The sequence below is a fragment of the Tauraco erythrolophus genome, chromosome 22 (assembly GCF_009769465.1).
Source record: "Tauraco erythrolophus isolate bTauEry1 chromosome 22, bTauEry1.pri, whole genome shotgun sequence".
Classification (NCBI taxonomy): Eukaryota; Metazoa; Chordata; class Aves; order Musophagiformes; family Musophagidae; genus Tauraco; species Tauraco erythrolophus.
Window position 1 is genome coordinate 7797132 of NC_141486.1, and position 25025 is coordinate 7822156.

At 44.9% G+C, this 25025-nt stretch overlaps 1 protein-coding gene across 2 annotated transcripts in view; it reads right to left on the reverse strand.

Annotated features, from left to right (window-relative positions):
• Positions 1 to 24956, reverse strand: part of DDX31 (DEAD-box helicase 31) — a 52195-nt gene extending 27239 nt beyond the window's left edge. Inside the window, exons 1-16 of one of the 2 annotated variants that reach the window (XM_086624965.1) lie at positions 24882 to 24956; positions 23034 to 23287; positions 22763 to 22838; positions 22303 to 22346; positions 21799 to 21869; positions 20620 to 20684; positions 19753 to 19797; positions 18131 to 18172; positions 16352 to 16416; positions 15435 to 15554; positions 14944 to 15050; positions 13979 to 14214; positions 12711 to 12887; positions 9987 to 10046; positions 4032 to 4082; positions 1829 to 1968 (exon numbers count right to left, since the gene is read on the reverse strand). In XM_086624965.1, coding sequence (XP_086481091.1) covers positions 1829 to 1968; positions 4032 to 4082; positions 9987 to 10046; positions 12711 to 12887; positions 13979 to 14214; positions 14944 to 15050; positions 15435 to 15554; positions 16352 to 16416; positions 18131 to 18172; positions 19753 to 19797; positions 20620 to 20684; positions 21799 to 21869; positions 22303 to 22346; positions 22763 to 22838; positions 23034 to 23287; positions 24882 to 24956 — 1628 coding nt within the window. The remainder of the gene's footprint in view (positions 1 to 1828; positions 1969 to 4031; positions 4083 to 9986; positions 10047 to 12710; positions 12888 to 13978; positions 14215 to 14943; positions 15051 to 15434; positions 15555 to 16351; positions 16417 to 18130; positions 18173 to 19752; positions 19798 to 20619; positions 20685 to 21798; positions 21870 to 22302; positions 22347 to 22762; positions 22839 to 23033; positions 23288 to 24881) is intronic. The other variant, XM_086624966.1, reaches the window with a different exon arrangement.
• Between the last annotated feature and the right edge of the window lie 69 nt (positions 24957 to 25025).

Here is a 25025-nt window from a genome sequence, read left to right on the forward strand (position 1 = left end):
TGCTGATGGCACTTGCTGCCTTTAGCTTCAAGCTGCCTTCCTGCATCTTCTCCGTAATTCATCAGCTCCCTTCTCTATCCCGTTGCCCCTTCTCACGCCATGCGCCACTGTGTAGGAAGAGCAGAGGACACACGACTGCGAACAGGTCGAATCGCCCACCCACGCCAATTAGATGCTCATTTTCTTCCATCTGAAGATGGGGGTCAAGGAAGGCAAATTATACTCCTTTTTTGGCAAGTGCCTTATCTGCAGGGCAGCATGTTTTATGAAGAACATAACCAACCAAACAAGAAAAGACAATCCCCAGAGTTGTTTGGCTGTACTGATTTAAGAAGAGGAGAAAAAAAAAATAATTCAAATAAACCTCCCTCTGCTCCTTCAGCACAGTCTCCTACAGATTCCTGAAGAACAGTGGCTAGCTCAACAACAGGTCTCCTTGGCAGACATAATTACCAGCGTGAGTGACACTGCTCCTTAAACTTGTTAAAAACCTAAAAAATTGGATAAAAGCATTAACATTTAAAATTAAAAATAGGAGGGAAATTTCCCTCTCCTTCCTCCAACACTTCCAAAATATTACAAAATAGAACTTTCCACTTGGAGTTAAAAATTCACAATTATGTGAGATTTCACCTTTAAATGTCAGTGCTGTTTGTTACATGAAAAAAAACCCTGTCAGCTTAGCCCTCCATGTCTTGCTGGTGTCTGCTTAATAGATAGTTACCTGGGATGATGGATGGCTCTTTGTTAGACCACTAAATGGCTCACAGCCTAGAATAAGCCTGTATTTACTGCCAACATTTGTTTGCTTCAAGGATGCAAACCCAAATTCGACTCCAAGTAGCTCCACCCGACATAAACACGAGGAATAAAAGAGAACTAATTTGTGCATGAGTTTACAGGGCTCCATCAACACTAGTACAGCACTAAAGGGACTCGACTCGGCTGCTGTTCTGAAACGCCGAGAGACAGCAACGCAGGGAGCAAGGGGAGTCACGTATATCCAGCTGACTGCTGAGGAGGCTGGAGACCTGACAGTGCTCCTGACTAGCAATGCTGAGCAGCGAGTTGTGGGGGCTTTGTCCCACAAAAGGACCATTGCACAAGCAGAGCTGGACTAAAATCTCATCGTGAGTCGACTATCGGGCAGCTGACCGCATGTTGGGCTGGTCCTTACCCAGCCTGACTTGCTTTCTTCACTGTCTACTCCCCAAGTCCGAGCTAGAGCTGGTGTAAGAGCAGCTTTCGCAGCTAGCTTGGAAGCACACCCCACTTCTGGTCTGCAGAGTCCGCCCCCCTTATTGCCTTCCAGGACCGTACTGGGCACTCACCACTTGCAAAAGCCTCTCCTATTCCTGTCACAAGCCACTTACACAACACATCTCGGCCAATTACCTGCCAGAAATGACCCACAGCTCCCTAGCTATTTCTCTGCCGGATCTCTCCTGAAGAGAAAGCACACTCTCTGACAACATGGTGCTATGTAGGCAGATGGCCAGTTAGCATTTGACAGGCTCATTTGACTTGTGATCTCCACATAGCCACGATTTGAACCCAGGGCCAGAGAGAGAACAACGGAGTGCAAAGCATCTCCGACTATCGTCTCCTCTCTGCTCCTCAGCACACACGCACGTTCACGCACAGTCTGTCAGGCTGATGATTTTCACACACTTTCCTTTTCTCCTTTTGCTAGTCTGGGGCCGGTCCTGGATCACAAGAATTAATAAATTCTTATTAAAACCTGCACGAGACACAGTCCCGCTGAAAGTGCCATGGAAGGTTAATTAGCAAGGATGAGCTGAAACTTTTGTTCGCGTTTCTGACTCACTTAATCTTGTGAGAAGCCAGCAAGCTGACATATTCTGCCTCCGAAGGCGCCAGGACAAGCAGGCTGTTCCCGTGACAGCCAATGCGAGCCGTCCTCCCGATCCGGTGAATGTATTCCGCAGGTGAAGCCGGAGCGCTATACTTCAAAAAGGGAACATGAGAAGGGAAAGGAGGAATTAACAGAACGCAGCATGTTAATTATAAACGAGACACTCAGCCCGCTCATCTGAAACAAAAGGGATCTTAGCAAAACCCCCATGCTGTTCCTCGCTCGGAACTGGCCTGTTTCTAAAGAGCCCATTGGGCTCGTCCCTGTAACCATCACTCAGCCCCCTCAGCCACAGCAGTTCTTTGACATGTGAATGTGACACATTGGCCAACTTTCAGATAATAGGACAGTTTCCCCATCTCAGTGTCTCTCTTTGCCTTTTACATTTTATTTCTATGTAGGCACGTCAGGAACCTGTTTGCTTCCCTTGAAAAAAAAAAAAGAAAAAGAAAAAAGAAAAAAAATTCTCACAAAGACCTCAAACCAAACAACCCCCAAGACTGCCCATATAGAGCGGGAAGCTGTCTGCTCTGCATTTGGGAGAAAAGTCATAACATAAAAGACAATGGGTTCAAATTTGGAGTTGAGCTATATAGCTTTGCTCTAATTAAAGAAAATCATAGCTGGTTACTGGATAGAAGAAATCTAAGAGAGATGAGGGAGTAAGTGCCTTCAGCAGCACATGATACAGGTACCGACTGTCTTCCCATGTACATCTATCAGGCGCTATGAAAATGTTGCTCAACGCCCCCCTAACATAGCCATGCCTCTCATTTACTTCACTGGGAATCAAAACTGCCCAGCCATTTGCAAGATCTGATAAAGGGTGACATATTTCCCTCCCTTTAACCTCCCCCTATTCTTCCCCTCTCCTCTCTTTCCCGGAAAAATGAACATGCACAGAGATACTGCTCAGAAATGAGCCCTCAGCAGTTTAACTGGAAAAAACCCAACAACCAAAGCCCACTCTAGTGTTTATACCTGTGCCCTCTGGCAAAGTTTCTACTGGCTAGAGGTGTGAGTAAGATGCTGTGAGCAATCTAATTGCTCCCTGCAGGTCCTTGCTCTTGGACACAGCTCTCAGGACAGCTGAGATTTCGCCTTCTGGACACACAGAAGTCTCCCAGGGCTTTAGGTAATTTGCACTGCGTTCTAACACTGGCAACTATATCTTTGGTTAAATTATATTAATATACAGATCTGGGAATTAAAGACTTCACTGCCTCAGCCTTCTCTGACTAGCTAGCTGCTACGAAATCTTTCTTTCTTAAAAACACAAAATTAAAATCCAATTTGTTACCCGAAGGGGTGAGGTAGAAACTAAAAAGCTTTGTTGAGGCTCTGTGCCCTGTTCTTTTCACCCAGGTGTCACTTGAGAATCTCTGGATCAGTATTTCCTCAATTCAACTAACCTTTTTTAATTATAAATCTTTTATAAAAATGAAATCTGCTTCACGCTTTTAGCTTCCTCTTTGAAATGACAGGTTGCTATTTTTAAGGTTCAATCCATCTCCCCTAGTTCCTGGCTTTTTTTCAAAGACAGTATTTCTGTCAACAGCAATACAGCGGTGTCGAGTTTTGAGGGTTTTTTTTTCCCCTCCCCCCCACTGCCCCCAGGGAAAATCTGAACTGTGCAATTCTGCTGAAAGCTGAATGCTTACAGCTACCCAGCCTGAGCCCCAACCTCAATCCAGCAAAGCCTCACTTGAAACGTCCAAGTCAGACACTATTGGGCTACTCGCCGTTTAACATTAGGATCGCGCTTAAACTCCTCATGGAACTGCCTTCCCAGCAAGCTCAGAAAAACAGAAACAGAACTGCAAGAGAGATGGCCAGTACTTCACAAGATTTGGCTTTCTGTGCAGGAAAGTGGAGGGTGTTTCCTCCCAGCCAGCGGAATATTACTACACAGCTGGTAACACTTTTTGAAGAGGAAAACAGACTGTCAAAACCAAAGATATGATAGCGATACTGTATCCCAGCAAAGCCTTGAGTCCCAGCCCTGCATTCAGGAACACAGGGGTCTCCCACACCTGTAGGCACCAGCACAAAGACCAGCAAACTACAGAAAGAGGGTCTGGACTGGAAAGGAATTTCAACTGAGCAAAACTGCACTTCAGACACACGTACACACACGCACACAGAGCAAACCTACCTGGACGATCCACGTAACTTGAGGCAAGTCTAGTCCACGTGCTGCAACATCCTTTAAAATTAATAAGGAAACTACTTTAGTAAAAATGCTTTGAAGATACCAGCAAACTAAGAACTCTTCTGGGATGGCAATTATGCCAGGAAACAACTGGCTATGCAAGTAGGAATTTTCTGTAACAAGTTTGCAGAGGGATGGACTGAAGGTCAGAAATAACGTTGAGGGTTTAAAACATAAGGAATTGTTAATGGACTAATACAATTAAAAATAATCCACTACTACGGCCTAAAGCCTGGAGGATATAAACCTACTTATTTCAGGAGAGTGGTGTTGAATTACAGCAGTCTGCTACCGTCCCTTTACATTATATCTGAGAGAATCAACTGTCTTAATGGTAGTGCTACCTTTGGTTCTTCAGTTTGTTTCATTGATGAAAACAGATCTGCTCATAGGCACCTACTACCCAAACAGTGAGGGAGGCAGGATTAAATCTCTGGAAGGTAATGCACACCTTTCTCCACAGCGAGCCTAAGAACTAAACACAGGCTGCTAATAATGAAAAGGAAAATGGCCATGAAGCAAGTGGTTGACAATCCTAGGCCTTGTGGGAACGTCCAAAGATGCACTGATCTCCACCTACAACTAATTCGTCGTTTTCTAGGTGATAGTCTGAAGTTGTGGAGCAGACGACTCGCAGGTCACCTGGCCGTATGATAAAAGGCCAACAAACAATTTACCAGAATCTGCAGGAAGCTAAAGTACAGCTCAAGGAGAAGGGACTTCAGCTACCCTTAGATTTTCACCAGTTTGGCTTTGATCTGGAGAAACAAAACTCAGCCCCGCAGAAGAGAGTCTGAAGCTGCTGTCAGGAGTGTTATTTGATGTGCCAGCTGGTGAGAAAACCCATCAACTTGGAGAAGGACTTGAATGAGACCCTTTAGTTATCCACAGTCAGTATAGCTCAAAAAACACACCCTTTTAAAGAGAAAAGAGAATTTAAATACTGTTCAAAACAGATAGAGAGTGCAAACATGCTTCAATCTCCCTTCTTGATTTCCTGTTCATTAGTAATGCCCTCACATACTCCTTGGATTTTACATTCACCACGCGCAATAACAGAGCAGGTGTGCAGATTTAACTCTGTTAGGAAATGTTTTGGAACACATGTATCTTTTAGCTAGTTGCAAAATAGAATATATTAAGAACGTAAGCAGGAGCTTAATGTACTAAAAATGTGTCAGCCACCCACTGAAGTGTTTTCATGCAACTCCCACACACGTTAAAAGACTAGGAAGCTGATGTTTTGGCAGCAAAGGCCTTCCCATAAGCACTAGCCAGGTTGCTTTGTGGCTCCAACTGCAGTAAAAGAGGAGACACTTTCCACAGCGCCCACTCTGAAATAATACACACTTTCGCTCCAACACGCTCATTAAGAAACAACTTGTTCCCAGAGTCAGAATGAACAGATGTACAAAAAGCCATTTAAAGGAGGCTGGAGAAAATAAATCAAGAGAAGTCAGGGAACGTGTACTGCAGTTACCAGGATAACAAGATTATAAACTCTACGGCACGATCAGACAGGAACGCTGACGTCTGATGCCAATCTGGCTGGCTCTGTTATACACTTCCACGCAGACAAGTCTTTGGTCTTTTCCTATACTGTGCTCTTTCTCACACCCAGTAGCTAGGAAAGGCTGTGTTTGATGAGAGGGCTCTGACCCTGGGACAGATAGCCAAGCTGTCCCCGTCGTCAGGAGCAGGCACCTCCAACACGGGGAGGAGAAGCAGAAAGCAGGAGCAGGAATCATCCCTCTCATCCATCAGGATTCTTTCCCTTCTCTTCTAAGATGCCTCTTCTCAACACCTCTGGCTGGGAACCTACTGCTGCAGCCAGTATTGTTCTCATGAGTGTTTGCCAAAGCAAGCAGGAAAGTTGAAAATGTTAACCGAAAGCCTAATAAATAGCCAGGGACAACATTTTAGGAGGAGACGCTCTCCCATCATCAGCCTTGTATTCACTATTGCTTTCACAATGCCACCAACTCCACTCAGCTGTTACTGACACATATCAGCAGCTATTCCCCCAGGGTTTAACTTGGCTTTCTTTCAGAAGTGTCTTGGGATTTACTGGTAATTGGAGTGTTTTGCGAACTCTCAAAGATTCCTCAGTATCAGTCCACCTGCGTCTCCTGTAGCTCCTTTTCCTCAAAGACCCTAATAGACAGCAGCAAGATAGAATTAGGATAAAAAGTTTGAGCTGATTTGCTTTCCTCTGCTGGCAGAGCCCATGAGCTTCTTGCTTCTCAGAGTTTTAGAAAAATACTTGTGGGTCACTTTACTAGGAAAGAGAATGCAGCTCAAGCAACAATTATCCAGTTTTGCCAGCACCACATTTATTCCACACACAGAAGCACGAACCTGCTGTCAGTGCTCTTTCAAGAAGCCCAGTAGATTTCCAGCGTACTACCCTCTCTTCTTCTCCACTGCCCCAGATGGCATTCCCCTTTCCATACATGACCTCACACCACCATTCCCTAATAACAGGGAAATCAAGACTACGACACCTCAGCAGGTCACCACTGATTCCTTTCAATGGGCAAAGGAAGGAAGAATTAAGCGACCATCTCACAGGAGCACGGAGAAATAATCTCCACCAGTGCAGTTTTAAAGAAAACCCAGATGCCAAGCAAACAACAATCTGAAGCCTTAAGCATGTTCCTGCCCTGATCCCAACTGCAAGGCACAGAACGGCACAGTATCAAGGTAAAATCCACCTGAGGACCCTCAGAAATGCTGAAATTTCTGCTTCCAGAAATTCCTGTTACCAGCCTGTGCTCATGGCGGTGGGGTACAGAGCGGTGGGTGTGAGGGAACGGAGGGCGAAAAGGCCACACCAAAAGCAAGGCGTAGCACTGCAGAAGATCAGAACCAAGACGGCCACGAAAGTTTTGCAAGGGCCTTGGTTTGCTCCGTCCCTCTCACACAATCTAATTAGGGCAGAGGAAATTGCTAAAGTTGCTTTTGAAAGACACTCAATGGTGAGGTCTTGAAGGCCCTGAGCTTGACAATTGGCTGCCTACATGAGGCCTAGAAGTACAGATGGAAGGCAGCTTGCTCAGGTGCCAGGCTGTCAGTTGGATTAAAATGACTCATTTATTTACCAAAGAACCTCACAAAGTGCTTTAGCTAACAGGCAGAGAGGGCCTAACGGCTCTCCAAGCTGGGGAAGAAGCTCTCGCGCCTTCCCGGCCTGCCAAAAGTCATTACTGCCGAGTGTGGAAAGCCATCAGCAGGGTAGAGACCCCCGTCGGCAGGGTGACAGATTGGGCTGCGTAATCAGAGGAGGAAGGAGAGAGCACAGAAGCTGTCAGAGGCGAAAGCTCTTGGCTGGGGCCGCCAGAAAACTGGCAAGATGAGTTAGCGTGACTGAGTAAACAGCAAACAATCTCCAAATGATCTTTCCTCTCTCCCTGGAAGAGATGAACTTGTTTAAAAGGCACATCCCAAAGGAAGCCGCAAAGAACTTTGGTGAAGGAGAGAGAAATAAATCTGGATGAGACCCTCTGAGATACACGGCCCTTCTTTATTTTGTCTGCCAGCTTATATTGTCTGGCAAAAATATTTTATGGAATATATTAATATACATATGACATAGAGCAAATTAATAAAAGGAACAGCAGGTCCCATTGCTTACTAGAGCGGAAAGATGGGTGGAGAACATGGCATAAGGGACAAGGGAAGGACGGCAACATTATATGCCTTGCTCTTTTGTGAGCCAGGTTTCAAAATTCTGCGGGCACAAAACGTGATTCCGCCCTCAAAAGAACAGAACCATCTTTCTGCAAAACATTTTTGCTGATATGAAGAAAAGTGTCAGAAAAAGCAATGCCCTCAGAGGCAGGAGGTGGTCACAGTGCCTGGCTGCCCTTTGGACATCTGCGTTGGGGAGGCACCTGTAATGTGGGACTGGTGCAAAGTGTATCTCTATATTAAGGTGTCCATATGGTCCCCATTACTGTGGTAACAGGCCACCTCCTGGTTTCAATGCATTTGTCCTCCCAACATCTCTGTAAGATAGAACAGTGCTACTATCCCCATTTTACAGATGGGGAGCTGAAGCACAGAGAGATTTTGGACTCAGACACACAACTTACTGCGCTTAACGTGCGAACCGTGTGCCAGCTGAGCCACAGTAACTGTAACCGTCAGGATTTGCATCCCTGCCTTGCAGTCAGCGCAAAGTAGCTCAGACCGAAAGGAAGGAGGGTTACGATAAATGCATTACCTTACGCTACCCTCCGCACGGCAATCCAGGTTAATCCACGTTACCTCCCGTTTATGACAGGCCAGGAGCAAACGCACAACCATCGCTGCTCAGCTGACATGCGGCTACTTGCCTTGTCATCACAATTCCACATCCACTTGTACGGAGTCTGCAGCACAGCAGGAAATCAAACCACATCTCCAGTGTCTCAAGAGGGGGATCCCATCCACTGGGATTTCTTTATCCAACTTATTCTTCTTCCTATCTTGTCACTAGCTGTACTTTTCCTAGCAGATTTTTCCTGTCGCAGGCTGCATTACCCCTTCAAACGGTCTCACCCAGGAACTGATATCCCAGTGATTGCAACGCTTCTGTTTTCTCTTTGTCTAAAATTGAGCATTCACTGTCTTTCCAAACTCAGTAACTGAAATTTTAGTAACAAGCCATGCCTGAAATTTCTCAGTTACAGACAGCATGTGCATGAAGAATAACAGAGTTCAGCTATTTATTATTTAGAATTTACCAAACACTTTTTATCTTCAAAACACTGAATCTACATGACTGAGTGGTTTAAGCTTTGCTATCTTCCTCAGTTAAGGCACTTAAGTATTACCTTCACATACAGGGAAATCAAGTTATAGTTACACTTACACATGGCAAAGATGCATTTTGACCTTGATGAAATCATCGAAAGGCTGTACACACAAGCAGGACCAAGACTAGCATGTAACAAGCACCATTTTTCAGGAGATGCAACATATAATTTGGCAACGCTAAATCAAACACTCCTATATACGTGGCAGTCCTAGCTCGAACTGCAGGCATAAAAACAAGCCAAAATTCAACCCCCACTTTATGAACAAAAATCGCAACTAGTTTTCTTTAAGAATAATGTGCTGCAAGAACAGGAGTCATTTCAGAGCTGGAGAGGGTTTCTCAGCTCTAATTACTCCCGATCGCTGTAATTTACAAGTTTGCGGTGGGTAGAAATCGCCAAGATTCACACATTTTCAGATCAACAGCTGCCACTATTAGAGAGCAAATCGTGCAGCCTTCTGCACCACTGCAGCAGGCTAGCTGTGGCACCGACAGGTCAGAAACGAGAAGAGGAAGGTGCCACCACAACACAAGGGTGCCAGCAAACTTCAGTAGAGGACACGAATTTCTCCCTCGGCACCCTTTGAAGGGCAAAGCATGGAGAGCAGCGGAGCATGTGCATTTCTAATGACACCATCCTCTGGTTGGGCCTCCCTTCCATCCCTGCAGGTTTTTGTTTTTAACCTTGGGGTAGTCATTAAGATGGGAAATAGGACATTACATCCAATCTACCTGGCAGTTATGGGGCATACTACAAATCAGGATTGCGTTCTATCGACTGCATGTAGAGGGCAAAGTTCCAGCTTCAAATGAACAGATTTTTCTAGACATAAGACCATGCAAAATACTTTGAGGCCTCTTGTATAAGACATATGCTTTTTCTGTACATGGTACCTTGCAGCAAAAGATCATGTAACAGTTTGCAAAGAGGGCACCAGTCCTTATTTAACATGGGAGATGCAGAAAAAGGAGATGACTTTCCTCAAGGTCAGGCAGCGAGCTGGAATTAGAGCTCAATGCCAAGTCCTCTGGTTCTACCATTAGGTATCAGACAGGCCCATTAGCGTGGAGCTGCAAAGGGACTCTAAGTTACTTACAGTGCAAAGCAAGATGCCGGTCTTGGATTTTAGGAACTCCTGGAAGACCTCTGTTCTTTCCTAGAGGATTGAAACAGAAAAATGAAGACTGCTTATGCACATTACAATCAAACATAAAGTAAATTAGCTAATGTAACAATTTAACAACTATGCCTCATTCCCTAGGTCATGTACAGCTTGAAAAGCAAAGGAATTGGCTTTACAAGTTCCAGTCAGATTCTTCATGCAAATAAAAAAAAAAATTAAAAAAATCTATGGCATATAGGTGTGGCTTCAGGTAGGAAGGCAGTGTCTGGGGAAGCCTGAATGCATTTGGTCAAATCAAAGCAGCCAACACTTTCATGGTTTGCACTGAAGCATGGCCTGTGTATGTCAAAAAGCAGTAATGGTTTTACACGGAGCGAGGATTCACAAATGATTAGGCAGCAGCAACAGAAGCACTGGCACAGCTTATGAGCAACACAGGCTTCTGTGAACGCAAGAATAAGCTGGACATCTTAACTGCTGTCTCTCCAGTCACACGATGGGAACGATAAGCCCATTCTGTTGACACAGCGTTATAGTCACATCACGAGAGATCAGCCTCATCATGTGCCCAATGAGGCATGCAGACAGCCACTGGACTGACTGTGTAATTATTCAGTATCGGGGATGCTCAGCTGCACAGTTGCTTACGTGAACTGTTGTGGGATAAGTCTGCAAAGTAACACAGCAGGAGAGATGAGACCCTGGCCAGAAATCCCTGCCCAAGGGGGCAAGGAGGCAGGACTCCTGGGCCCTGGAGGCAGCTGCCACAGGGCTCCCAGGCACTCTTCCATAGCCTTCCCACAAGAAAAGGCTTCGTACTGGCGAGGGCTGCCAACGGGGCTGCTGACGCTGGGATGGATGTTGTTTCTTCCCACAAGTGTCAGAGGCAGGTGCTCCCCAGCCTTGTCCTCATCTCTGGTCTGCACCAGCAGAATTCCTGTAGCCTTCACTTCTAACACGAGCTCAGGCTCTCAGACTGATACTGTCCACAGTCCCCAGATCCCAAATTACCCCACCAGCAATCTTTGAGCCATTGAGTCCCAGAACTGCAGGAATCTCACTTACCTTCAAAAGCCTCCTGCTTTGACAGTCCCAAAGCATTCCTACGCACGCTCCTTAGTTTAACTAACTCCTTTGAGGTGTGTTTTTTTCTTGATAAAAGCAACAGAAACTGATTCTCCAACCCACATTACATCACAACGACATCTGCTGTCACACAAGACAATCTCTGAGCACTGGTAACAAAGGCCTCAGTAGCATTTGGTCTTCCCTTGCCAGTAGCACCTATCCACCCACACTGCCTCTCCTTGGCTGTGGGAAACAACTGCACGCTCACAGTCCCCTGATCTGATTCCATTTACTCTTTTCCTTTTCAGAGCTCAGGCTGTCTCTGGCCTCAGAAATATCATACCCATCTCCTTCCTGTCCCTTTTGCTTCCTCCTTTCAAAATATCCTTGTTTCCATGCTTCGAGCTTTCGTCCTCAGAGTTCTAGCTAGGAGTTAAGTGAATGTCCTGTTGTGTTGATGATATAGAATTGAATTACATACTTGACTCAAAGTTAGAGGTACTGTTCTGGAAAGAAGGGAAACTTGGGCCTCGTCGACACACTGAACCCTCTGCTGACAAAAATTAAAGAAGAGAGCACGCTGTATCTTGTTGACAATGACAGCAGCCGTGCTCAGCAGTACCATATGGGATCCACAATTTAGCTCCATTAATGCTCTTAATTTGAAGACATCAAGCACTAATTACACACTGGGTACTAAAAAGGCAAAACCCTTCCCCTGGTGCCAGCTACTTAGTGGTGTTCTGTTGGCTTAACAGCTGGTCAGGGTAGAGTTGGGCCAGACCAGGCCTGCTCACTCGCTCAGGCAGGCAGGTTGAGGAAAGGCCAGACTGCAGGGACAGCAAAGCACATGTTTCTGGTCTCCACAGGATGGGAATGAGCGAGAAAAACAATGGCTCTTCACCTCTTGCTTCATCAAAAGAGCTCTACTCATTTACCATCTCTGCTGTGCAGCTCAAAGGAGAGCGGTAACTCTCTCCATCACAGACCAAGGGTAGGATCAGGGGCTGAACTTTCAAGGCAGGTCCCTCAGCTATTTAGAGAAACGCTGCAGTGACAATTAATTTGACACTCTTCTCCTGGCCTCTCAGCCCGCTGTAGCAAGCTCCAATCTCGTCACCCAGGCCTATCCGGCTAAAACCTAGACCTATTTTGGGTAATCACTGTTGCATTGCTGTTATTCTATCCCAGTCTGTCAAGACACTGTTCTTCAGAAGCAAAGCCAAACTGCTCCATTCTCATCTAACAGGAGCAACTTATTGGGTAGTAAGGTTTGGGGGCTTGAATGAGGTCTTCCTTTGGCATTAAAAGCCTGTCTTGACTGCATGAGAGAGAACCATGGATATGTAAATGGTTTGAGTGCACTCACTGGGAATACAGAACGGCTGCCTCAGCCTGCTGAAATAACACCTCTAGCCTCTTCAGCTGTGTTTTTCAGATACAGCTACCAAGGTACTTCCCAGAAGTGGGACAATATTCTTATTTTCACTAGCAGATGGAAGAGTGAGGCCTCTAGAGGCGAAATGACTCTCTGCCCTCTCTTCTGCCCTCCTCCCCAAAATAACCATGTAATAAATCACAGGGAATAAGGAATAAAACTGTGTGACCTGACGTTTTGAGAATGCTTACTTCCTGTTCCAAGTTGCCGTGCAGTCGTAGAAACTGTAAGCGCGCAGAGGAGACAGATGAACGTCCAGGGTGCTCTGACTCCAGCCCTCCTGAAAGGACCTTTAGAAGGAGCTCATAGTGGAATTCCACTTGTTCACAGCTGGAGAAAAAGATGATCATCTTGTGGTGTTTTTCAAACTACAAGAAAAACAAGAAAATTGAACACGATGACTTCCACAGGCCTCTCCCAGTTCCATGATCATTGTAAGATCTAGATGACTTCCACTTCTGGAGATACAATTATCTGGGAAAGGATTATGGAGTTTGACACCAAATACTGAGCCCACAAAAGAAGTACGAGTACATGCTGCACAGGCATCCCACTGCGAGTGTGTAAGACACAACAGCACCTCAGCTCTCTTATGTCTCCTGTACACTAGTGTCCTGGTTTTGACTGGGACAAAGTTAGTTCTCTTTAGCAGCTAGAAGAACCCCGTGTTTTGGTTTTAGCCTGGGATTCGTCCAAGAAGAATGTTGACAGCGTGCTGATGTTTATGGTTGGTACTGAGGCCTCAAGGACTTCTCAGCTGCCGTGTTCTTGCCAGTGTGCAGGGGGCACAACAGGCTGGGGGGGAGCATGGCCGGGACAAAGGGTCCACAAGTCCCCTTATGATTTGAACTTAGACTTAGGATTGAGGGCTAAATTGGCCAATGAAGTATTATTCCATATCAGGCAGTGTCATGCCCAGTACATAGATGAGGGCTGACCAGAGAGAAGGTGCTTTTGCTCTTCCCGTGGCTCGCTCTCAGACTGCTCTCTCTCACTCTCTTTTCAGGCCTCTTCCTTGTCTGGATTGCAGGGTCAGGACTTATTTCGGAATCGCTTGCCAGGACAGGACAGGCACTGGTCACCAGGTGGTGAGCAATTACACTGTGTGTCACTTGTTTGCATGTACTATTATCATTATACACATATGTATATATTTATATTATTATTCTTTATGTTATTCTTCTCATTATTACTTTTAATTTTATATTATTGTTATTATTAAATTGTATTTGTCTCAACCCACGAGTCTCCTTCCCTTTTCCCCTTTAATTCTCTTCCCCATTCCCCAGGGGTGGGGGAGGGTGAGCGAGCGGCTGGGTGGCATTTAGTTGCCAGCACAACAACTAGATGCACCTCAAAGCCTTAGATCTAATCCATGTTATCCCTGACAGAGTAACAGATAAAGGAGTTGGAAAGGGCAAAGGGCTACTTAGCAATATAAATGCAAACAGAGTCTCACCTGGCATTTCTCAAGGATAAAAGCCGCTAATGTGACAAGCCTCAGTTTGCTGGGGACCATCATAACATACTGCTTGAGCTTCTCTGGAACAGCAAAGTTTTCCTGCTCCATGCAGTTTGATGAACTACTGGCTTGTCTCTCCATTTGTGACGCTGGTTTGAGCGCCTTCTGGAATTCATCTGCTACGGAAATGCTGATGGGATCATTTAAACTGATATCGGCCAGCCGTGTTACTCCTAAATCATAGAATATGAAAAACACATGAGGTGCAGTCCGGGGTGCTGCTGGGGAGCATGATGATACATCCACATAAAACAACGACAAACACAACTTCAGTGAAAGGCAGTGAAGGGCAAGAACTAACGAGCCATGCCTCAGACACTGACAGAATGCCTCCACAAACTTCAGGCTTCTCGGGGCTTAGCCAGGCTTAGTTGCTGTGGACTCCACCAAAAGCATCACAAGACACTACTTCAGCCAACTGTGCTATTTTGCATTACATAAACGTCTTGACCAGACAGACAGCATTTGGCAGTCTTGTTTTCAACTCTGTGTGTCGGGAAAAAAACAACATATCTCCACTCCACCAAGAGTGCAGAAGTCACGAGGCCTGACTCAATTCCTGCCTCAGCAACTGACTTCTTGTGTGATACTGAGCAAATCACACAACAGCTGTCCTGTCCTGTCATTAGCTTTTTGCCTTAATTCCATATTTCGTAAAGCAAACAAACCAACCAGTGCTTCCCAGGTTCATGGCGACTTCGCCTTGGAATTTGAGACACATATCTAAGGACCATGTAAGTACATACACTGACAGAAATTCCAGTAACAAAGGACAAGCGTCCTAAGCCCAAAGAAATCAACAGGCATCATTCCACTTTTGGAAAGGGCTTCAGATTGGGCTATAATATAATCAGACACAGCCAACTATGGATGGAAAGAAAGACCATCTGTCTACAACCTACCTTCTGTAAGTGTGGCCGAGAGTAAGACATTCTGACGTGTCTCTCTCTCAGCATTTAAAGCATTGAGTATCACAGCTATGTCCTTCTCAAAGCCCAGGTCCAGGATCCTACAAAAACAGCAGAGGTGACGAAAGATGCCGTAGGAAGAAATGAGGAGAAAATCTTAATGCTACATGAGGCAATTAGGAATAGGAGAAGTGCTAGAGCTGATCAGATCTTCATCCCATCTAGCTTTATGTTCCATCTTCAACTTTTGCCAGGGTCAGATCTGTCAGAAGACACTGAGAGAATCTCTGCAATGAATAATTGTACAATAATCTGTCCAAAAGGGACATTTCTTCCTAATCCCAGACATCTGGTGCTTGGCTGAGGCCACTGAGCATGAAAGGTTTAAGACTGTGTGCATGCTCTCTCTCTTATTTTTTAAAAATATTTAGTGAATGATGATGCATAGGATATCATAATCCATATCTAAACACTTGGAAGTTTACCTGTCTGCTTCATCAATAATCAGCCACTGCGTGCGACGGAAATGAATGCATTCTGTGGACTTGATGTGATCAACCAGGCGACCAGGAGTTGAAATAAGGATATTTATCCCTTTACGTAATCTGTTTAGATTAAAAGAGAAACACCAAAAAATGACAACAAAAAAACATGCGCATGAAAAAGAAACAAGAGAAAAAGAAAGAAAAAACCAGAAGAGAAAACATACAGGTTAGCAGTAACACTGGAATAGCAACCCAGAGTGACGAACTGGAACCTACAGAGGAAAAAGGGACAGTGCTTTCTCACTGATTAAAACTGAAATTCCTTCCCTGATCATCACTGATACTCACGGGCACATTCAGTGATAAGGACAGGGTGGAAAGAAGCATTAGTAACATTTTTTTAAATCTAAGACACCCAAGTTAGGTTTTCTTTTCTAATTGAGTACTTTTTTTACCGTCAAGTGTAAACTCCTTTTTGTGTATGCTTATATATAGAGAAATGAAAATTCCATTTTGGATTATCAGCTTACAATTCAATTCTTGAAAACGGAAAAGAAAGATTTTTAACACCAGGAAATCTCTTCTCCAGAAAGCAATTTCCCCCATAACAAATACTGTAGACAGCACTCAGTGGTAAGCAAATACAGGTGTTTGTCAGAAGAGGAAAAAAAGTACTGACACAAGATATCATCTTCTCAGAAGGCTCATCAAGATTTTAGAAATAGATCCAACTGGAGGAAGGGAATACTTCCTGCTGACCCACTCACTGTGTCTGTGTAAGATCCAGGGGGATCACAGCTTGATCCAAACTCACAAGCCCCTCTCCCAGTAAGAAAAGCACTCTAAAGAAGAGTAACAGACAAAAATGCTGTAGAGCAGAAGAACCCAAAATACAATTTAAGAAGCTGGCTTCCTACCTGGCTTTTTCTGATTTTCTCTTTTCTCCCCCCATTAGCACTCCAGGCACAATCCAGGCAAACGGCTACAGAAAGTAAAACCAAGACCAATATAGATTCCTCTTAATAAAGAGACAAAGTCTAATCCAAAAATGATGTTTCTTGGTAAAAAGGGAAAGGACTGGGGCTGACAGCAGTGTGCATCTGATTTGATCTAACAGATACAGTCTACATGCATCCTCTCACCCACAGCTACGTATCAACGGCACCTTTAGTTCTAGCCACGTAGCTTGCTTCCCACATCGTCTAGGAAAACAGAAATGCAATCATTTTTGCACCGCTTCCAATCACACAATAATATTTCTTTTCCTTCTCCTCGTGTAGCCTAAATGTTCAAAGACAAGCCACAGTGCTATTTCTTCATCTTGCCTTTAAGCAATACCTTCCTGTGGCCAAGGAAAATCTAAGGAAAACACGGGACCCATGAAGTTTATATATATGTACACAGACCCACATGCACGCAGTCACCACGCCTGCGGACTTTAAATGTCAGTCCCATCGATACTGGCAGGAGTTTTTGCCACTTGCTTTAATGAGGTCCAATCCTTCACTGAATCCAATATTGCCCAATATTTACAGGGGAGATAATCAAAGCACAGTGCTGCCATCGCCTCACTCGAGAGGAAACGCCGGCCAGCAGCAGAGCACAGCTTGTAAGGATTGCACAAACACGTGACTGGGAAATAGGCTTAAGTTTGTACGGGTCACTGCTTGCCAGAAATGCTCCAACAAAATAGTTTGTACAAAGAGTTTCTTTTTAAGGTTTAAGAAAAGGAAGATATCTAAGCAAGATCAGGCAATACAACCTTAGCAGTTGCATTAGAGTAAGTGTGTCAGAAGCAGCTCAACTAGTCGTCTTCTCTCTCAGTAATTACACGACCATGTTACACCCTCTAGTCATCCAGCCCCTCCAAGGTCCAGTCTGACCATGATCTAAATCATCTGCTTTGGGTCACTATGACAGTTTACACCGGACTTGATGGTTACAACACATTATATGTAACAAAGAAAAACTAAAGGAGGTCAGTCCAGACTTCATCCTTTGAAGGACATCAAAAGTCCACCCATAATAACTTCTAATTACTGTGGAAGACAACTGAAATACTTTAAACCTCAGCATGACACAAAAAAGTCTTACTTGGTAATTCCAGCATTAACAAAAGACTTGGAAAGTGCCTTATTATTTCAAGGAAAAAGCAGAAGAGGGAGTGGGAATACGGGCCGGATAAATGATTTAGATACCTTCTAGCCCCACGGTAAGATACTCTGCCTCAATTAAAAGGAAAGCACTACCATTTAATGATTTTAAAAGCCTTCTAATTTCTCCAGCCATTCAATTGGCAAAGCAGCTCACCAAGTTCTGCTCCCTGTCTGAAACCCATCTGTCTAGTATTAGTTTCAGTAAAACGGTACTTGCCACTGTGAGAGTTTCCATTCATAACTGGGACTGAAACAATGGCAGGCACTTCTAAAAACAAAGCGTTGGGAAAATCAGCTACGCTGGTTTATGAAAACACGTGCAACGAAGGTGCCATAATTAATCACTTAATTGTTCATGCAATAGTTTAAAATTTGCCACAGGGAAATCGCACACTTAAAGACAAACAGATTTATCTTTAAAGACCATGTATCTTGCTGGATTTCCTTAAACGTCCAGTTGAATTCAGGAACTGAAGATGCTTAGCATTTTACAGCAAGAAGCTCGAGGAATAACTAAAACACAGAGCACTGAATTCTTACCTTAAGTAGTTTCTGCACTGTATCAAAGCTTTGGAGTGCAAGCTATGGAAATCAACAAAAGAAAGTGAGCTCTGAAAAAGTCCCTGGACTACAAAGATGGGCTACAAGCCCCTTTGGCTCAAAAATCTGTAAGCTCATCTAGTTATGTACATCCTCAGAATCCTAAATGCACCCTTGTTCTTTTAGAAGCTGCTTATTATTTTATTCTTTTACATAATCCTTCTTTTATTGTATTTGGACCTGTTCAAGAACCTCCCTATTGGTTCAGCTCCACAAACCAGCTCTCAGGAGAACAGAGAATTCTGCTGGCTTCTGTGAATGCCCCAAGGAGAAACAAACTGAAGCCACAGAAGATTTTGCTCCACTGGAAGAATAAAAGTGAAATTGGCACAATTTCTGGAAGGAAACCACTATGAAGAGGAAATCCAGCCCAGAGATTAGTTATCTTCTGGCAGTCAGGGCAGGCTTCATTATCCCCTCACCTGACCCACAGGGTGATCATACCACTGGACTTTTCTACCTCTCCACTTCCCAGTCAGCAGAACAGAGATGGTGTGTACAAAGCCTGCAAATCGAAACGTCTGCTCAGCAGGAAGCATTTAGCTGTTGGGTTTCAGGTGCTGGCTGACAGTTATTTCTGCTGTGGCAATGAAGACGACCAAGAATGGCAATGGTGCCACCCTGACTCACACACGTGAGCAGGGCTCAGTTACGGGCGTAAAGCTGTTTAAAATGCTCTGACTACAACTGCTACATGCTATTATTTGCCAAGCTCTCAAGAAAGGCCATTGCTTTCAATGCAGAGTAAAACCAATACCAACAGTAATTACAAATTATCTTCATAAGTACTCTCAACGGCAGCCCTTTAAACAAGCTTACTAACAGTTTCCTACATACTTGGTATTCATACAGCATCCTAGAGAGGCAGTAAGTTTGCTGCTGTAAAAATTTAAATAGCTTCAGAGCTTTCCCCTTTCACGGAACTGAGCTGAGATATTGCACTGCAGGTTGCATAAAATATCATGCCCCAAACTAGACACCTGCAATCAATTCTCCACATGGAAGCTATTATCATCTGACATACGAAAAAAAAAGGAAAAAAAAAGACAGAAAAAAAAAGTTGATACCCTCCCTCTGAAATTGCCTTTGCAATTGCAAATAATATAAATCAAACAGAAGAGAGTTCAGTGGAGAAACCAACTCTTGGAAGCCTCATCTTCAGCATTCACTTCTGGATTTGAAAAAAGGGCTTTAAAAATGAAACATTTGTATAAACCTGCACATTTGCAAAGCTGATTTCATTGGTTTTACTTACTATCTCTGTGTGAGCTAGGCAACTTTCTCCCTCCCATACACTCACCTAGAGAGTTTCTCTAGTTTTCACAATTATTCCCAACTACATGAGGAAAACTTCAGAGATTCCTTCTTCCTTACTTTGGTATGGCACTGACCAAAAATGACAACAGGCATCCAGAGAGCAAAGTCTCTTTCTGTGAGGGCAAGATCTGAACTAAAGGACAGACACACTTCCTTAGACAGTCCCTGGTAGACCCTCATCTACACACTAAAAATCAGTGTTCAACCAGATTCAGATGGAATCAGAAAGAAAAAAGGCTACCTACCTCTCTCGTCGGGACTAATATGAGTGCGTAAGGCCCGTCGCTGCGCTGCAAACAGAGAAGACAAGAGGTCCACTGAGAAGAACGTAGCACTGATAAGCAGAGCACTTCCACATCCATTGGCTCTTAGCCAACAGAGCGAATTCTGAAGAGTTTTAGTACAAGCTTGCACACAACAGTTTGGTGTATTCCCCCTCTCCCAGCCTTTTTTTTAAAAAAATGAACCAACAGTCTTTGCTGCATTGCCTTCTCTTTCCTGCTTGGAAACCTGCCCACAGTCATGCCTGACGTTTTATTCCATACACATATTGTTTCATTATTTCTGAACCGCAGAAACACTCCCATGTTTGATGCACAGCAATCTGTAGGTAGCAGCTGCAGAAAGTTACAACCCAGAATGGGTTGGAAACATTTCAACCCGTAAGAAAAGTCAGGACGATCTCTTCCGATAAAACACACAAGAGATGGCAGATCTGCAGCAGCATTTTCTGGTCAACTAGATGATCCAAATTGGGAGCAATTATCAAATCTCTCTCCACGTCAAAGACTACACCTAAAGACATGGCAGTAACCTTTGTTTTCAGTTCTCTCAGCTTCCAGACCATTGCCTCTTCTGCACTCTACCTTCTTCAAACTTGACAATTTAGCCTATGGCATGAAGTAACGGGGAACGTGTAACACTGTTCTTGTATCAGCTGTATCTCTACAGTACAGGAGGATCACGTAAGTCACACACACAAATAAAGGGGAAGAGAGACTGCTTGACTTTTGTATCAAGAAGAGACAGTGATGACTACAAGATAAGAGCTGGATTTTATTTTCATTAATCTCAGTATCAAAAGTAAATATACTTAACGCTGTTGCACCTACCTGTATTTTGGATTCCATTCCTTGCAAAGACTGTACAAGTGGAATCCCATAGGCAAGAGTTTTACCTTTTTAAAAGGGAGAAATTGAAAGTATATAAGTCAAATATAAGACACTTACAAGTCAAAAACCTTATAGCACTCCAGCAAATTAAAGTACCATTCATCCTACCATTCTTAAGCTGAGGGCAGAGTCTGGAAAAGTTTTAATTAAGTAGAAAAGTTTCCAGAATGGAAAATCAACAGGTGACTAACCAAAGGGTTAAATTAAAAACAGAGAGGTGGTGGTATCCCACTATTTAAATCTATCTAAATAAATATCCTCACCCACCCAAGGAAATGAGACACCCAGACACAGACTGCTTCAGAGCAAGTACATGAGTTTGCATGGCAAGAGCGAGCGCTGCCCAGCTCTGCCGGTCTCCTGGATCTCCATCCCCAGCACAAGCCTTGGAACACGCCCCCGTGCAACGGCTGGCAGCTGGACATCCACTCAGTCCCACCACTGCCTTGTTACACAAGTTTGCACAGCATATCAGCTCTGGAGTCCCCAGCACAAGAAGGACATGGAGCTGCTGGAGCGGGTCCAGAGGAGGCCACAAAGATGATCCGAGGGCTGGAACACCTCTGCTATGGAGACAGGCTGAGAGAGTTGGGGCTGTTCAGCCTGGAGAAGAGAAGGCTCCGGGGTGATCTTACAGCAGCCTTCCAGTACTTAAAGGGGGCCTACAGGAAAGCTGGAGAGGGACTTTTTACAAGGGTGTGTAGTGATAGGACAAAGGGCAATGGATTTCAACTGAAAGAGGGCAGATTTAGATTAGATCTAAGGAAGAAATTTTTCACTCTGAGGGTGGTGAGGCACTGGAACAGGTTGCCCAGAGAAGTTGTGGCTGCCCCATCCCTGGAGGTGTTCAAGGCCAAGTTGGATGAGGCTTCGGGCAACCTCGTGTAGTGGAGGGTGTCCCTGCCCATGGCAGTGGGGTTGGAACTGGATGATCTTTGAGGTCCCTTCCAACCCAAACCATTCCATGATTCTATGATTTGCCCGTTTCACAGCAGCCCCAAGCCAGGCTTCCCAGCTTGTCACTTTCATAAGCTGTACTGGGAATGGGAGGTGCTGGTTCTGTATCAGGGATCCAGTCTAATGTGCCCGAGGGAAGGAGACTGACAATTAAATACTGACCTGAACCAGTCTGAGATCTCACTAGAGCATCTTTGCCTTGCAGGAGCACAGGAATTGTTTGCTTCTGAACACTGCATAACCAACAAAACAAGTTAGGAAACAGGAATGCAACACAGGACAGAATCCTAAGGTTGTAACACCCAGTGACTGTTTCAAAACTGTTTGAATTCCAGCATTCATCTCTGCTCTGTAGCTACATCAGCTGAGGTGATTTCTAAGGAAAGTCACCAGAGAGATACCAGATGTGATAAATTGGAAAAAATATGACTTTACGATTCCAGCACCAAATTAGAAGGCACGACTCCAAGGTTCCACCTTCAGCTGTGATAACTGACTTGCTGTGTAACTTCCAAGTTATTTCTTATCCCAAATTTTGAAAGCAACAAACGGGATAGCTTAACAGGTACTGTGGTCTTCACAAACCAGTTACTTATAATGAAACAACCACAGGTGATTGGCTTTAAGGGGTAGTGAAGTGCAAAGTTTTTATACGAATTTGCTCACCTGGTCATGCTACTTATCTTTAGGACAGTGTTTATTGTGGAGATCTAGAGAGAGAACAAAAAGCAGTAAACAGGTTTAATTGTCAAATTGTTCCTTTTGTTACTTTTTGTAGTATGAGAGAGAGCCAAAACCAGAAGACTGATGTTTATTCTCTACATCACTGGTCCCAGGCAACTGGATGTAAAATTCCCCACATCCTCAAAATACTTCTTAGTTACCTAGAATTACACCATTGCTGGTACATCACGAAACGCAAACTTGTTAAAATACTGCACGCCCAAGCAGTTTTCTGTGGCTTTTTGGTATTGCAACTGCAAACAGTGAAGAGTGCTGGGACTGCAGGCAAGGTACTGGCGAGTCCGTCCAAGTCACCATGAATGAGGCTGCATCTCTCAGCTCTCTAACCTGCTCCCCACCCAAAAAAGCATGTTGCAAGGCACACAGCCTTCCTGCCACTCACCAGATGTGGATGGAGGTCCAACTGGCTAAAAGAATCAGTAGTGAAAACATTTTCTTGCACCTGCTGCACTGCTTTTCTGAGTTAGGGGAAACAAACCAAAACAAAACAAAGCACACGGTGTGGTTAAAAAATCACACAACAGTATTCTACATGAACACCGATGAAACCACACGTACCAAGCAACTGCTTTGCCCAAGCAAGGGCAAGAATTCAGGGCACTGAATCTCAAGGCATTGAAAGGGTTTTTTTTCCTCCCATTTGTCTAAAATACCTGTGAATTTCTGGGATATCAGGGTTGTTTCTAAACAGGCTGGAAGTCTTAATGAAAGGTTTGCTTTTCTGGCTTTCATTTCGGTTCTCAGGCAACTGTTTCTTAGGAAGAGATTTTTGTGATGAACTTCCCTTCTCCTTGATGTCAGCTTCCGTAGCACGTTTCTTGAAGGTGTTTACTGACAGCTTACGTTTACGTTTCACAGATGGGTTTCCATGTGGTGACTGGAGCTTCCTCTTCAGAGCACTAGACTGCTGTAATGTTAACAAACCAACCAGACAGCGAGAATTTATTAATGACTAAGAATTAACAACATGACATCATGCTGAACACGAACATCAGCCCATAGATAGATCCCTTATTTTTGGAATTCCCTACCTCATGACTAAAGAAACTAAGTTTGATTTTTGTAGCTACACAGTTCCTATTCTAACAGATTCACCACCATGCCTGAGACCTTGGAACGCTACTGGAATGCAGGAAATCTAAAGTCGCATATAGTGCTCATCTCCAAAGGATTTCACCTAGCTTCTCCAGCAAACTGAGCAGAACACACTTTAAAAAAATCTCTCTCAAAAGTTCTGCAAATCTCCTGATTTCATTAAAGCCATCCCCATAGCCTTCCTTCTTTCTACAGGCAGGAGGGATGGCCCGTACTTCACTTCAACTTATGCTTCTGCCAACTTTTGGCATTTCTGAGCTCTTCATTTCCTCTTTTGCAACAATTGGTTTATTTTACTAACCTTCCAATCACCTTCAGAAAAACTTTTGCTCTCCCCACATCCCTCCAGGAACCGTCAGGAAGAAGATTAAATTTAACTTTCTTTTGTCCCCAGAGCTCTTCAGCGTCCCCCAGCCCTTTTTCAATTAACTTATTTTTCCCAACACAATCGCAAAACTCCTGAAACACGTGAAATGCCAGCACAATCTTGCCTCTTTTCTCTCTCTCTCTCCCCCACTCCTAGTTGCACACTCTGATTTTCTTTGTCCTTCTGTGAACCATAGTTTTCAAGCTCTACTACTTTTTTCACTTGTTTCTTCACGTTTTTAGCAACCAGCCAAAACCAACCTCCTACCACCCACATTTGCTATCAGAAAAATGAAAGTGGTGCTGCCTCCCCTTAAGTACCCGTTATAATCGGGTTAAATCCTGGCAAACACTTAACTCCCACATACTTTTCAACAACAAATTTAAAAGTCGACAATAAGAATTGAAACACCACAGAATTATTGTTAACAACCATTTAAAAACTGCGACCACCTATGCACACTATTCTTCTTCTCCTTTCTCCAAATTTATAAGCGCAAACCACGTGTTCCTGCACCTCACGGCATCCCCACAATTGGATGCTTTCCCTAAAATACACGGCGGCTCCCGCTCCCCTCCCTGGCAGCGTTTCACAGCATGTTTAACTGGTGCCGAGGGCTGTAAGTCACCCACAGCTCCAGCTCAGCCCCGACAAGTCCAGCGCCATTCCCACCGCACGGGGAGCGCAGGGCAATCCCGTTTTTAAGGGATCAGAGCGGCTCGTGGATGCCGCTTCCCACTCGCTCCCTGACGAGCCCGTCCCCCCCACAACCACCCCCGAGGCGGCCGGGCCCGCCTCCACCGGCCTCCGGGCAGGTCCAACCCCGTCTCAGGCGAAAAAAAAAAAAACCCCAAAGACTCAATTTTATAAACTTTTCAGACGCTGACCCCCCCACCCCGCTCCCCGGAACAGCCCTCAGCCAGCGCCTCCCCCCGGGAGCCAGTCAGGGCGAGAGCCGCCGGCCCGCCGCGGCAGCCTGGGTCCCGGCGGAGCGGCTGCCGCCGCGGGCCGGGCCCCGGCCTCTCCCGGCTGCACCTACCCGGCTCGGGGCGCCGGTCCCGCGGCCCCGCGGCGCCGAGCCGCGGTCCAGGAGCCGCGCTCCGTCCGCCGCCATGGTCGGCCGCCTCCCGCAGGGCCCCGGGGCCGCCCTGGGGCCGGGCCCAGCCCGCGGGGGCAGCGGGGA